Genomic DNA, 16,589 nt, shown 5'->3' on the forward strand with positions numbered 1-16,589 from the left:
AATATATAAATATCACGGCAGTCAAAATATCATGATTTTCAATAAAAGAGTATTTAGCTAAATTTGTCAATTTTTGGTATTTATTTTGAATTTTATGGTCTCGTAGAGTCTGAGTCCACCAGCGCTGCTGCTACCACCGCACTAATACAACTGCGTGATTTTTATAAATATTCCCGCAGTGTATGATTTATGGCGGTCGTCAAAGTTAAACCTTATTCTCTCGTCCAAGCAAAAGCATATTATTATTATTTTTTAATTAAACTATAAGTGCGCATTTGACCTCCATTTCACCTGATGAAAAATGACGATAAAATCGACGATGGCTCCATCGAGCACACCTAAGTTCCATTCCATAGCAGTTCGCCATTGAAATGTGGAAGCAAAACGCATCGTGCGAATCCTTAGAATATCCACACATAGGGGTGGAACTCCAGCCTACTAGTCTGGTCCCCCGACGATGGAAAGGGAAAGACGGAATTAAATCGTGCAATTCCCTCTCACACTCTCCGTGATATACCATGTAGAATGCCAATAAGCAGGCAACTTATTATTAAAATCAAGTATTATTTCCTCTGAACTGTGAAAAGTCTGCCATCGAAAACCACTGGCCAAATTCTGAGTCATAAATGCGTATCATTCTTAACCTTGGCAGAATCACCGATTACATCAATGGTACTACAACACTATAAAAAATCATATTGACAATTCGTTCACATCTAATTGATACGCATAGTACGTCGTACCTGGACATGATCGCAGTGCTTTTGGAACCAACCAACTTCGACATAGCGTTCCCCAAAGATGTAAAGCAAGCCTTAAAACCGCCGCTACAAGAGCGAAATATAACTTACGACGATAAACTCGTGTCTGTCAAGCATGCCGTCCTTGTCCTGATCCGCCAGATCCCAGATCTTGCCGAGTGTGTCCAGGGGCAGCTTCGACTCCATCAGCACTCCTTTCACCTAAAACACGTTAGCACAAATGCTTTTCGGTTCATGCGTCGAAGCACTTGAAGTGCAACACCATACTGAGAGGAAACTGCGTTTTGATGAGGCATTCTGTATGTGTCACTTGTTAACATCTATTTACTGTTTCCTAGCCTATTCTGTACATTTTACCGATACGTTTATACGCTTATAACTGCCTCGGTGACCGAACGGTTACCATGCTGGACTGCCACGCAGAGATCCCGGGTTCGATTCCCGGACAGGGAAAAATATTTGTATGGTCTACATTTATTTCCCTCGTGAGTGTTGGTGGTTTGATTCTCGGTAGGCACCAAAGTGGAAAATTAACTTTTCTAAGTTTGACTACCTTGTTCCCGGCGATGAGCCCGTTGTTGGGCTGCAGCGAGTCGAACAGCTGGCTGTACTTTTCTCTCTCCGCGGGCCGGATGCTCCAGTCGCTGAGCGGCGCGTGCGCCACCGGCGACGGCGACGGCGCCGCGGGCCGCGCCGGCGCCGTCGACGGCGGCACCTTCGGCAGCTCGCCCTGCTCGGACATGACGTTCAAATGGCGGTCTCTTCCTCGTTTAAAAAACTTAGCAGTATAGCTTTTATTTTAACAGTTCTGGGTTACCACCATAAGATCAGCGTAAATATAATGAAGGATTGTCCGAAGGAAAAACAGGTAAAGTTTTACTACCAAATGCGACCCTTCATGATAGGCATAGAGATCCAGTATATTCTATCACTTCAATATTCTAAAACGGGATTTCTTAACATTTTTCTAGTTATAGACTCCTCTCAAAATGTCAAAGAGCCCATGGACCCTTTCCGAAAAGATAAAACAACTAGTTTTAGTTTTACTAGCTTTTATTTGTTTGCTATTAAACTTTACATAATTACACATGAATAGTTAGTGTGACGGTGGGTACTCCATTATGCTAAGTAGGCTCGCCATTCGCTACAAGACCCTCGGCGTTCACTACACGAACCCCTTAAAATCCATGGACCCCATGGACCATAGGTTAAGAGACCTTGTTTTAAAATTATCAAATTCTGGACCGATTGAACCAATGTAAGATCTCTATGGCGTATGGTGATGGGGTGTGTGTGGGATAGAGGTTATGTTGGTTATATATATATAATTGATGTTTTCAAAGCCGCGTAGGATCAAGCTGATATGGTTGTTGGTGGTTACTTAGGAGCGTCCGACATTCGATGAATGGTCCCGAAACAACAATTGCTAACTACTATAACGAAGAAGTAAGGGTAAGTAAGTTGGTAAGGGGTTATTTTTAATATGAAAAAGGTACTATATTTTTAGGTTATAATTTTTCTTAACCTTAGCTGAAGGAAGCGTTAATGTGTGAATCGTTAGGGGAATGAAATAAAGACATAACAAAGGACTAAGGATCACGTAAATACTGACGACTTTGGGTGGCGGCGTCTCGGAGTGTATGTTACTCATGTTGATGTCCTTGCCGGCCTGCGCCAGCGCAACCAGCTTCAGCGCCACGAACAGTCCCGCCTGCGGAGAACACACATGTCAAATATGATTATTCACCATCTAAATATACTTAACACCGATTAAAAAACATTTCCATACATAAAAACATCAAGCTGTACACATTTGTTCGAATGTCACCTTCAGTGCAACGGAACAAAATCAATGATGACGTCTGTACAAATTCCCATCTCCAATAATAAAGTGAGGAAATTCAAATTTTTTTAATAACTGGACGAAATGGTTTTGAAAAAACCTACGTGTCACCAGCCATTTAATTTTTTGACGCCTACTCATAACAGTTGCAGTGCTACTAAGAGCTTTCAATCGCAATTTCCTGAGGGCACTGCCACTGCGCTAGTCAAGCTTAACGACATAAAGTTGACAAGTCCCATGTGCCTGTAGTTTCACGGGCACCTTCATCCTACAAAACTAAAACGCAGTGGTTACATTTGTAGAAAGAAAGAAACAAAAATAAAGACACGCAATCAAACCGTTCCAACGTTGCAAAACAAAATCACAAACGAAACAAAAATTAAATTAAATTGCAGTAAACAAGATCACTCACTAAGATACTTTCGAGAAAAGGGTCACGTTACTACTTGGCCTGCCCTGAAGCACTCTTTCACAAGAAGCTCTACTGCTACTAAAAATGACACTGGCCAAATATAACACAACTACTTTGATATGAGAATCCATGAACAGTCAACAGCATATAAAGCTCTTTTCTTCGAACATCGCCTCTAGTGCAGCAGTACAAGATCCTTCAATGTGTAGCTTGATATGACTGCCGTCTGTACAAGTCTTATTTCGTACTTTTTTGTATCCCCCAAAATTGCATTTTTCGAATTACGCCCTTTAACATCGAAAGCGCGAATTGTGCCTAGGTCTAAAACTAGGATCCCTTGAACAATGGGCAACTAGGTCTTACAGTAAAAAAAAAGGTTTAGTGAATTATCGACCTTGAGTCGATTATGATACAATTCAATTTGTCTCGTACCTAACGTATTTATTTATTTATTTATTTATTTTTTTATATTATGGTGGCTTGTTTAGACGTTCTGGTGTGTGTTTTTTTTACTGTTAGGTATTCGGTGCTAATGACATCATTCGTAGTTATTTATTTTATTTACTAATTTAATCATTTAGTGCACAGGAAAACACAAATCAGATTTAGTAAAACGGTAAACACAAAGAAATGGTACTGCTTGTTTCTAAAAGAAATTTCTTCCTGCAGTCCAAAATACTGGACACAATAATTACATTAACGGGTTTACGTGAACATCAAAACAAAATTATGTAATAAAATAACAATAAAAAGAACAATTACTTACAACAGACTATACAAATATTTAGATGAATATATATTTCATATTATAATATCTACAAAATGGATGGAACAGAGGAGAAATAGTGCTCCTTGACTCTTTTTTAAGGATAGCTCTCTGAGGATTTACTATTTTGAACAGTAATGGGAAGTGCGTTCCAAAGTCTGACCGCATGAACAGTGAAGGAGTGATGGAAAAAAAGATAACTGGGACTTAACAAGATAGCGATCGGGTTTACTCTGGGACCCGAGAAAGCTTAAACGCTCTTTTATGTACCTGGGAGACATAGTATTATGTAAAATGTTGCCAGTTTTCATAAAGTTTTAAATAGTCATGTAGTTGTTGTCGACAGTTTTATCGACAGATTGTGAAAGAAAGGTAAAATTTAAAATGTCTAAATTGTGAATGTTACGACGTTTTAATGATTACTAATTGTGTTATTGCCTTACTTATTATTATTTTGACAGTTGACCTACAACGAGGAAAGATTTTCTTATTCATATACATTGTAATAGGAACACGCTGATTTAATTATATATCTATTGAATTAAAATTAAAAACTTTAAAATATGTCTTCTCTTTACTTATTTTTATTTTATTACTTATTTGCCAAATTACTGTCAAATTTCGGACGGCTATCGGACCGAGAAAAATAGTAGACCCCCAGAACCAATTTAAAAAAGTTCGTTTTCTAAAATTGTTCTACCGGCGGTGCAAACGGGTAAGCCACTAGTCCATCAAAAAGTACTAATTAAACTTACTTCGAATTAGGCGAAACTTTTTGATCCACAAATGAAATTTAACGCTATGCTAATATTATTATTTTAAATATATTAACAAAAAAAGACTTATTGTCACAAAATAGTGCACGTATTAAGCAAGAGTTAACCAGTTTTTCAACATTGTTATCTCGAACAATATAATTTACTAAATAACGTTAAATTCGCGTAACAAATAAAGCACTTACTTATTAACCGTATCGCCTAATTAGTCTGTAAGTAATCCAAAGTGGATTTTACGTAGTAATAATTTTAAAACTGAGTTTCGTGCAACTGTTTAAGCTATTGAAGTACAGAGCAATGTGGCCTCCATTTCAGGGACGGTGTTTGACCTAATCGTAATAACAATAATACCTAACTCTCCATTAAGAGCAGTGGTATGCCAGTAGGGGAGAGGATGCTTCTTATTTGAAAATTCCACGGTACAAATCCATGTGCCATCATGAACTTATGACTTTAATTTGTAAGATTACGTACATTTGTAATGGTGAAGGAGAATAACGTTATAAAACTTGTAAGAAGGTTTACAGTCCAAGTTTCTATGTCGCGCAGAGTGGCGTACTATGACCTTTACAGAAGACATGTGCCCAGCAGTGAAAAATAAATACAGCAAAAGAAAGTAATAAGAAATTAAAATAGTTTTTCCAAACGAACCGACTTTTTTACAGGTCCCATGGTCACGCCTGACTAATGACTGACATATAAGGCGCGTTCCCATTATGTATCGTTGGACGACTGTCGCGTCTAGCCCGATCCCATAAAACGACTGTCTGCCGTGACTGTGTCGTGGACGCTTATATTATCGTTGAACGACTGTCGTGTCTAGCTTTTCCCACTAGATCGTAACGACAATTTATCAGTTCACGGCAGCCGCCTTGTCGTTTGCACGACAGAATCGTTTGAAGCTGCTATTATGTGTCGCCACATTTTTATTGTGACGTTTTATATCGTCAGACGACTGTCGTTCTAGCTCTTCCCATTATCACGGCTGTCAAAAAAGTCGGGATCGACAGTTAATCGTGTTGTTCTTTGTGTGAAGAACTTCACTTAAATATATGTGGGCGCAAATCGTTGATTTATTTAAAAAAAAATACACGCAATTTAGATCCGAAAAAATAGCCTCATTTCCTATGAGTAACAATCGCGAAAACCTAAGAACTAGAAATTAATAAAGTACGTAGCTGACTGAGGAACATGCTTTCACACCAACGTCTCGCTAACAATGACTAAATGTCAGCCTTGGCTCACTATAATCGGATCAATATAGAATGGTGATGTTAACACACCGTTTTAGAGTTATAACACGTCCAATTTAATTAGTATCACTACATTACTAGCATGTAGTAGTATGGCACTAGTTATTGATATATAGTAATTTTGTAATGTATTAAAAAAAATCTTAATATTTTGTTGTAAATAAAAGCGGCAAGTAATCTTATAAAATTCAATAAATTTTCCATTGAACCTGTTTCAGTGCGAAGACACCAAGTTCTGATTAGAAGTTAAATCAAACATTCGAACTTCACATATTTTGTTAAAATAAACACCATCGCACATTACAGTTAAAATCAAAGAACTAATGTACAAAAATCGACACTCTTCAAACGGCTTTGGTTGATTCCGCATAACAGTGAAAGTGAATCAATCACCTTGGAAAAATATATTGTAAATTTAACGGTATGAAAACAGGAGTCCTAAAAAATTTCACGATAGAAAAGACTACAAACTTACCTCGAAATTTCACAAGAAAACCACTGTTTTCAATAGTATTACATAATATACCAATGATTCTTTTTCAACCAACTGAACTAAATAGAACGCGTATAGTATACGATATACATTTTTCAAAATTTCGTTTGTAAAAAAATAAATTCTGAAATAAGGCCACTACCACTTCATCTAAGCAAAATGAACCGTATTAGTACGGGAAAAATTCTTATTCGAGATTGGGTCATGTTAAGAGTATTGACTCTTAACATGACCCAAGATTTTTTGACATTGTAACTACATTCATAATAATGACTGTTAACGCGATTTTGAACAGAAGATTGCGACACATAAAACTATTTTTTGGACCCAGGTTATTTCCAATACAAATCAATGTTTCGGCTCTTTAACAAAATACAACTAAATTTAAACAAATATACGTAATTTAGACCCGAAAAGGTATTTGTATTGTATTTCATTTCTAATAGACGATTCTTTTTTCACGTGATAATGTTGTACGTTTTTACTAAACGCTTGAACCTCGCATAACCTCGCGTAGGTTAAGGTTTTTCCTCGGAGTGATTGTTGGCCTCCACGCCACGGGGTAGCATCTTAAACACTTAGAACTACCCTTATAAATAAATAATAATATAATAAAGAAATAATACAATAAATAAATAATATCATAAATAAATAAAAATTAGACAACATCACATGCGTTGCTTTGATCCAAAGTAAGTAACTAAAGAACTTATGTTATGGAAATCGGAAACAACAACGGTACCACAATCACCCAGACCCGAGACAATATTGAAAAGATAATTTTATCTACATTGACCCGGCCGGGAATCGAACCCGGGACCTAGAGATGGCGGTACCATGAACAATCGGTGTGCAAGCCACTCGACCACGGAGGTCGCCAAATAATATAGGTTATAGCTAGAGTTGCCATAGTTATTTGATAACCTCTTGTTCACGACGACTACGAAAGTTTACAAACATCCCTTATAAATATTACACATAGTCAAGTTATTTACAATTTTATTAAATTTGACCGAGGCAGTATTGGAAAGTTTACATGTTAAACCCATGTCTAACATTTTCATAGTCATCTTGAATTCACTCCACAACGAAATGTCAAGTTGTTTGTTAACAAGATTAAAAGGGGGCGTTTTTAGTCAGTTCGTTCTACGTATAATAGTTACATTTCAATGTCACTATGAAATGTGTTAAGGCTAAGAAGCTTAGTGCTGGCACTGATTCAATTAATGGCACATTAGAAAGGCGGAAAATTAGGTAAAATTAAATGTGCCAATAATTTAACCTCTAAAGTTCCAATTATGGTGTTATTATTGTCTCAATCACATTAGCAAAAAAATAAATTGAATAACACAAAAAGTCAACAAATACAAATTTATAAAACAAAAACAATCTATTATGTCAAATTAGACACGTAAATGTACAACGATGCAACCCACAAAGTACAATACCTTCAGTAAACACTTGTTATATGCACAAAATGGACACTACACATTTACAAATGAAGCAAAAAATTTATCAAACATCAAATAAAGAAAAGTGGGTAATATATATTGTTTTCATTATAAATGTAACTTAAAAATAAAGCGTTTATTGTATGCCTATTGAGGCAAAGCAAACAGACGTACAGATAACACTATCAATCGTGCGTTCGAACGTCTCCACTCACGAGTGTCATCCGCTCTGACAATATTTGCTTATACCAATCTTTTATTGTTTAAACGTTTAACATTACCTACCTTGATATTAATGTTACATAAAGTACGGTTTGGATTCTAAAGTACTGTAAGTTTATTTTATTAGATGTCAGTTACAATTATGACCATGTCGTACTTGTGGACTTCCGTATCGCACACTCAATGACAAAGTGAGTAATTCGAAAATAAAGATTTTTGTGAAACTGACAATATAAAATCTAAAAAACAATAACGTACGAAATGTTAACTATTTTATTATTGATAGAATGATTGCCACGCCCGGAGCTACTGCTCTTAACCAACTTAGGGTCGTACTCCAGAACTCTACTCAATACTCAAGTCAGGACTTGAGTATTGCAGTGAGCTCTGAAAATCATACTCAAGTCCTTGCCATTAGGGTCGTATTTCCAGTGCCTGAAATCATACTCAAGTCCTTGCCATTAGGGTCGTATTTCCAGTGCCTGAAATCATACTCAAGTCTGCTCAAATCCTGGATGAGCATTGAGTAGAGTTCTGGAATACGACCCTTAGATAAATTGATTAATAGCGCTAAAGATATAAAATTGAATTTAATTTAGTAGCCGTCCTCTTAAATTTGTAATTAGACAGATCAATGTCTACTTCCGACAAGAGTTCATTATAATTTTGAAACAATCACCTTAGAGGAGCGCGCATACCAGAATTTGTCCTAAAACGTAAGTGCAAATAGTCGATAACGACGAGAGCTGCGCATATGCGTATTCGTCGGCACCAAGAAGCACAGTGTATTTGTTACCTCACACATTGTGACACATTCCACGTATACATAGGGCGCACTATAAGTTTCCGAAACTGGCCACTTACATAAACAATATTTAAAAGTAATAAACATTTGAAAATGGAACTCTTTGGCTGTAGAATACAGTTTGTTTCATCTGATTGTCACTTGTTTTTACATTGTGGCGTCATTTTAAATTGATTGTCTACGTCACCATGGATTTAACTTGTGAAAATTTTCGTAGTATGATTTTCGTCGACTTTAAGTATAATGTAACAGCTCAGCGGAGCTACTCTCGGCTTCAAACTGCTTTTGGCGATGAAGCGCCACGCAAGACGACCACTTATAGCTGGTTTGCAGAATTTAATTGCGGTCGTATGAACCTCAGTGACGAATTTCGTGATGGTCGCCCGTCCACTGCTGTGAACAACAAAAACATCGATGCTGTGCGCCGTACGATCGAAACAGACAGGCATGTGACATACCATGAGATTCGGGCATCTTTAGGCATACGCATGAGTCAAATACAATTAATACTACGCAAACATTTGGATGTAAAAAAGCTGTGCTCTCGGTGGATCCCACACAATTTGACTGAGTCACTTGGTGCAATACATGCTTACCAGATTCAACGAAGAGGCGTCAAACTTGGTGTGAGACATAGTAACAGGTGACGAAACATGGATTTATAGTTACGATCCCAAAACAAAGCAGCAATTGAGCGTATGGGTCTTTCGAGTTGAGTCGAAACCAACCAAAGTGGCGCGCGTGCAAAGTGCCTCTAAGCGGATGATTGCTTCTTTTTTTAATAAAACTGGACACGTGGCTACTGTTGCTTTGGAGAATCGTTGTGCCGTGAATAGTGATTGGTACACGACCATTTGTTTGTCGAAAGTTATTGACAAACTCCGCAAAAATAACCGTTTACGTTTTACGCCGTATCATCTTGCACCACGATAATGCCAGTTCTCACACGGCCAGACCGTTGACCTTATGAGCCATCCCGCGTACAGTCCCGACTTGGCACCTTGTGACTTTTTTTATTTCCAAAAATTAATGACCAGTTACGCGGTCAACGATTTCCATCACCTGAAGAGACTGTCGAAGAGTATGAAAAATATGTTTCAGAGATTGTCACGGAGGAGTGGCATAAATGTTTTCAAAATTGGCTCATTCGTATGAAAAAGTGCATTAACGCTAACGGAGAATATTTTGAGAAACAATAAATTCATTTCTGACCATTTATAGTATTTTTTTCTTATTCATTCCGGAAACTTATAGTAAGGCCCACGTAGTACATTACTGCCTCGTCGGGAAAGGGGGTTGCTTGACTCGTATTAGTACAAGGCCTCGCTGGCCTCACTGGCGCATGAAGCATGTATAGAATTTTTCTCAAACAATGCGAGGAAATAATAAAATACTAAAGAGAGGAAAATCTATAATAGAAAAAGTAAACAAATATTAATTTTATATTAAAAGTAATATTTGACGTGTTAGGACAATGGGTAAAAGAAAATGTTATTGATTTTCCAGACAATCTGAACTTCTGATCATGTGTTTGAATGTGTATCTATTACTGTATTTTCGTTATCGCTCTTCTCACTAGCACTTAGTTTCGTGACCAAAATACAAAAAACACCAAAATACAAAAAAAGACGAAAAAACATAAGAATACCAAATCACTTTGGTTTAAATGTTATCGCCGTTTTTTTTTTTTTTAAGTTAATACAGGTAGGTATTTTTAATTCTCGCAATTATGAACACTGGGCAGTTCGGGTGTGTGAGTTTTTCTTTTACCTGTTTACATAGTTATTAGCTTAGAATGATAACGCATAGAAACCTAGCCCGCGTACGCTAAGTGAGGCAAGTTAGAGGCTTCCCAAAGGGCCTACACGAGCGGGCGGGCTGTCAGTGCTCAAAGTCAAATTGCACCGCGAACAGCTCAAACAATTTTGCTAAAAATGACGACATGTGCGGTAAATGGGTGTAAAAATAGAACAGGCAAACATAAAATAGACACTAACATCACATTCCACAAGGAAGTAACGCGTTTCAACTTGTATTTTTAACATTGCTTCAAGGAAAGTATGCTCTGACCGCAAATCCTGAACGTGAAAGAACTTCAACAGTTCGCGGTAAGATTTATTACATCTCCTATACAGTTCAAAGTTGCGCTGAAATCGTCCAATGTCTTCTTTATATTTCCTATAAAATGATTCCCAGATAGAGTAAGCATATTCAAGTCGTGATCGGATCAGACATGTATAAGTAGATAAATATGTAGAGGATGGAGTAGATGGAGTTCGCATCAGACCCAGCTCTAACAAATTTATACATACGAAAAGGTTTGGTACCTACTAATTGATTCTTGTGAAGACCAAAGTGCAATTTATTATCAAGTCGAAGAAGGATCACGGTCCTTAGGGTCCTTATCATGACATGATCCTTAAGTAGCCTCCGGTCCGATGCGAAGTTAAAACGATGATCGCCGCTTAGTATTTCGTGTGATATTTAAAAGTTTAATTTAAGGAAGTAAAATAAACTAGAATGCTTTGGTACCTAATGTAATATAAATACATATTTATGGATTCACAATAAACAGCGTCATCAGAAACAGGCTACTACTAAACATACCTGGAAAAACTATGTCAATATTACTTATAATTTTAATTAACATTTTTTTTTTACTTATTTATTATATATTTTCTCTTTAGTCTTCTATTATTTCCTCGCATTGTTTGAGAAAATCACTATATAAGCCTCGGCGGGAACGGGGATTGCTTGACTCGTATTAATAAAAGTATTGTAACTCATACTCGTCCAGCAATCCCGGCCTCGGGAAGTAATTTGTTTTCAATTTTGACTCTGTCCTTAAAATAGACCTGTCGCCAGCAATAAAATTTAATTTTCCAAATTGGTTCTGCCGGCAATCGAACCCAGGGCTTTCACAGTATAAACCATTGGCTCACCGAAGTCGTCAATAATAATGCTAGAATGTGTTTAGGCAATAATACGCAATAAAAATGTTAACAAAGTAAAATATGCATAAACACTGTTGATATTTGTCATACATAACTCACGACATGTTTGAATGGCTTCCGATTACAAAGGACATTACAAACTTTTCACGTTAGTTTCAAGGTTTTTAACTAAACTGCTCGTTTCTATATTGATTCTACAACTTGTCGCAAGTTTCTATCTTGTTTATATTAGTAATAATAAAACGGATGTTTTATCATTAACCCACTATTATATCTCACTGAGCTAGGGTCTCCCACAAGAAGAGGGCTTAGTCATAATTCCCCAAAGTGATGCCTACCGCCCAGTGGGCGCTGAAGAATCCTAGAGTCGGCCTAGGAAACATTTTTTTTTATAATACTAAGTGACAGGACGAACAAGTGCGCCTGGTGCTAAGCGACACGCCTATCCATAACAGTTGCAATGCCACTCAGAGATTTAAATCGCAAAGATCTTAGTGGCACTGCCACTGGGCGTTGGTGCTGTCCAGGGGGTGCTACCGCATTTGAAAAAAAAACTGAATTATCTATATAAACTACACTACATATACATTTTTTTTTCTTGTGATTTTTGTGTTAAGTGAACCATCTGGACCCCATCTTGAGAGGCACTCTCATACTTCTACTGGGTGGTCAGACTGGTCCGCTCCTTACGCTCATATCGTGACGATGACGTACCACATAACTATCTCAATTTTGCGATCATGCATTGATTATACATAAATCTGCATTTAGTGTATCGTTTATTAAATAAATAGGCAATAAACCAATAATTTTGATAAAGTGAATTAACTCTCCACAGTCTCCATATTTCATAGTCAGTATTTCATATTGTCAATTTGAGTGACAGGCCTCCTTGTATCTGTAGATAGAATCGAATCATTGTGACGTCAAACGTAAATATCATTCCATTGTAAGAGTTCTTCTATGTAATTGAATTTGCTTTAACTTCAGGAAATATCTTTGTCAAGTTGTATGCATTAGCTGTGCCCGAGACTTCTTTCTCGGTACCACTTAAAAGGTCGTAATAAAATAACTTTCCCGATATCTCTGAAAATCGGTTTTCTTGGTACTCGACAGACTTGATCAGTGCATTTTAAAACTTTTGTTGTGAATTTTTTGATATCTTATATTTATTCTTTTTAGTTCCTTAAAGTAAGAGAGTGAGATGGTAAGAAAAAGTTTTACATCCATGCAACAAGAGCGAAAAAGAAGCGTCTACTGTTCGAGCGGAAGCGAAATGCGTAACGCTTTTTTTGTTTTTAGTAGCAGTAAAGCACTCCTTGAGAAAGAGTTCGTCCAGGGAACTACTGCTACCTTACCTATTTCTGCCGCCAAGTCGTAGTGTGAGCATTACTGCGTTCCGGTCTTGAAAACTACACATGGAACTTGTCAACTTTTGTCTTAAAAAGTTGACGGGCATAAAAAGTTGACTGGCACAGTGGCAGTGCCCCTCAAATCTTTGTAATTTAAAGCTCTGAGTGGCACTACAACCACCACCAGGCGCGCGACTTGTTCTTCACTTGTAGTCATAAAAAAATGCGATTCCGTGTTGACAAGAGTGATACCCTAAATTGATATGAAATGTCATTTTATTTCCTTCATAACGTCCATTAGCCTCCGTGTTTATCAACTGTTTAGGGGAAACATTGTGTGTTCTGAGCTACGAAGAAGGCCACTCAATCTTTCAATTCTCCTCAATTATCTTCTCAGTGCTGAGAATCGTGAAGAGGGCTCTTCGGGATTGCCTTCTTTGGCACAGATTATTTCGCCCCATGTTTCGCGTCCCAGTCTTGGCGCATCATATAACGGAATCTCTAGTATCTTGGTGATATCATACAATTATAACGAATATATAAAGCAACTAAGTGCTAAATGAGGCGATGGGCAGTAAGCCAAGTGCAGCGTTTAAAAGTAAAGTGTTAAAATAAATTATAATAATTTCATTTTTTTTCTATCTTTTTTTGTATCCCGCAATGAATGTGATTCAGATATACAGTTCATGCAGCACTTGCTGGTGTGTCACTCGTCCCCAAACACCTGCACGTTAATTAAGTCTGCAATTAAGTCGGTGAGAAAAAGTAATAAAGTAAAGTATAACTTTTTCAGAAAAAAAAATTTGTTTGCTTATCCGCTTTTTCATTGTAATTACATCTATTTGCCAAGTTTTATAGAAATAGGTTAACGGAAAGTGCGCGAAACAGGGTTCATCCCCTAGTTTGCCACCCTTAGTGGTGGTACTATGCTTGTACAGCACTTAGTACAAATAGTGGAGACCCTACACGTGATCACGGAGATTCGAATTCGATCTCGTAATTCAGAAGCAATCTTTCTCTTACTGGCCTACCATAGGTTATAGACATTTAGAATCAATTCATCACTTTCAATTCTGGGTCAAGTAAATGATTGAGTGTTTATCTTAGTTTGTTTCACAAAGTATATTCTAAAGAAGGAAACGCTCTGGCCGCGGCTAATAAACTCGTATATTACAAAAATTCCCGCACCCATGACGCTTCCACGGCCGCCTCTGTATGGCTTAAGCATAAAGATCGAGTTGCTATGTCGTATTAAGATAAGCAAAGTAAGTAAAAACATAACTATATTGTTTATCATTCCTATATTTCAGAGGGAAGCAGTAATGCCTAGTAAGAACGTATAAACACTGTGTTAATAACTTGAAGTCAAAGTAAATATACCCTGTCTAGTGTGATCGCTGGTATTAACAATTATTACGTTCTCAATTCTACACATATTTTATTTATTTACACATATACCAAAATACAAATGATCGAATGTTGAACTCTTAAGTGATTTATCACTTATCAATGACATCTGTCAAAATTCACCTGACTCATCTGATAAAATTCACGTGCAAAGAACGTACTTTGAAGTCACATAATGGAAATCAGTCACAATTAGAGGTTTCTGGCAGAAATTTTTTCAAACAAAATAAATGGCATTTCTGCTCTTATGGAAGCTTTATCTATGGCTCATACCCATATATATAAAACTGATCATAATTCTCAGACGATACTGAATCTGTAGTCCAAAAAAATACAAATTGACATGGTATAATATAAAAATTTGTGTCAGAAAACTCAAGCATATCTTTTGAATGTTGAAATGATTGAATGAGTTAAAATCTGGCATATGCATTTTTACATAGTCTTTACTGATTTTAGTTGATGCAAAACTTGTAAAACTCTTGTTTAAATATATTATTAATGTAACATAACATCTGAAAGAGGTATAATTTAAGTAATTAAAATGCTTACTATAATACAAACATGATCTTGTTTACTATATTTTACACATTTTTATCTGTCCCTAAAAATTACATAGAAATGACGTTAGCAGCAGTAGAGCTCCTTGTGTAGTAGTTCGTCCCGGGAAGTACAGTCACCTTACCTATTTCTGCCGCCAGGCACTAATGTGAGCATTACTGTGTTTCGATTTTGAAGGGTGAGGGTGCAGTTACATGCACATGGGACTTTTCAACTTATTTCGCAGTGGCCTCAGATTTGTGTGATTTAAAGCACTGAGTGGCACAGTGACAGTTATGGACACGTGTCGTTTACCAACAGGCACACGACTTGTACGCCCCGTTGCTTGATATCATAAAAAAACAAATAAGGTGTATTCACTCTAAGTTGATGTGATATCCTTTACAATTACTCTGGTATTTTCGGACTAAAATTAACTAGAATACTTGTAACTGTTTGTGCAAAACTACAATACCAATTCACACACATACCTTGTCCAAGTAGCCTTTGCCTGTGGGGTCAGACAGGTCCCATATCTTGCTGAGCACCACATCGCTGAGTCGTGATTTTTTGAGGAATCGTGCAGCATCCAATGCTTGAATTGCACCTGTGCCATTTGGGTCCACCTGGAAGTACATAATTATAAATCAGATTCTAATTTATTTATTTACTTACATTTGTTATCAATATTTATTAGTAGAAAGCAGCACTGGCTATTTATTATTAAATATTTATAATTGAAATTAGCAGTGTGTTTTGTAGAGCAGAGCGCTGTCAAGACAGGAAACAAAAGCTTGCAACGCCCTGCAGCTTTCAGTAATGAACAAAAGGGTCTAATTTATTTTTAAACTTAACCATGTCATTATAAGAGAGATAGAAACTTTTTTTTTTTATTACAACATGCCCTTTGCCCTTTCATCACTAACTGCTCGCATTTGACAATTTTATCAAGTAAGACATACAATATTTTTCAACTTTCAAAAACAATCCCCATTACCTCTGCATCCAACCTACTTTTTCAATACAGACCTACCACTTAACTGAGTGGGTTCTTGTGGTAGCTATACGGTGCGGGGTGCGGGAGGAGTGTCAATTTACATAACAGTTACATCGTGCTGCACATGGAGTACTTGGTGTAACGGGCTGGTGTCCGCGACTCGACGTCAAGGCGCCTATTTTGCGTGTGGAAATTGCGTGCAGATGGAGTAATTTGGACAATATTTTTTTTTTTAGTGTAGCCATTTTTATGGACAACTTACACTTGAACTAATAATTAATTGACTATATTATATTAGACAACATCACATACGTTGCTCTGATCCCAAACTAAGTAGTTAAAGTACTTGTGTTATGGAAATTGGAAACAATGACAGTACCAAAAACACCCAGACCCGAGACAATATTCAAAAGTTAGTTTCTACACTGACCTGGCTGGGGACTAAACCCAGGACCTCAGAGATGGCGACACCATGTAAACCGGTGTGCAAGTCACTTGACCACTGAGGCCATCAAATATTCAATAACAAGTTGATTGAAAAAAGTGCCAAATGGTTT

At 37.0% G+C, this 16,589-nt stretch overlaps 1 protein-coding gene across 1 annotated transcript in view; it reads right to left on the reverse strand.

Annotated features, from left to right (window-relative positions):
• LOC113231123 (epidermal growth factor receptor substrate 15-like 1) overlaps window positions 1-16,589 on the reverse strand; it is a 48,809-nt gene that overhangs the window by 30,788 nt on the left and 1,432 nt on the right. The window contains 4 exon segments of the mRNA XM_026465293.1: window positions 852-962; window positions 1,315-1,491; window positions 2,374-2,472; window positions 15,527-15,661. Of these exon segments, the coding sequence (XP_026321078.1) occupies window positions 852-962; window positions 1,315-1,491; window positions 2,374-2,472; window positions 15,527-15,661 (522 nt within the window).

This window comes from Hyposmocoma kahamanoa, unplaced genomic scaffold (genome assembly GCF_003589595.1).
Source record: "Hyposmocoma kahamanoa isolate Upper Pololo Valley unplaced genomic scaffold, ASM358959v1 64, whole genome shotgun sequence".
NCBI lineage: Eukaryota > Metazoa > Arthropoda > Insecta > Lepidoptera > Cosmopterigidae > Hyposmocoma > Hyposmocoma kahamanoa.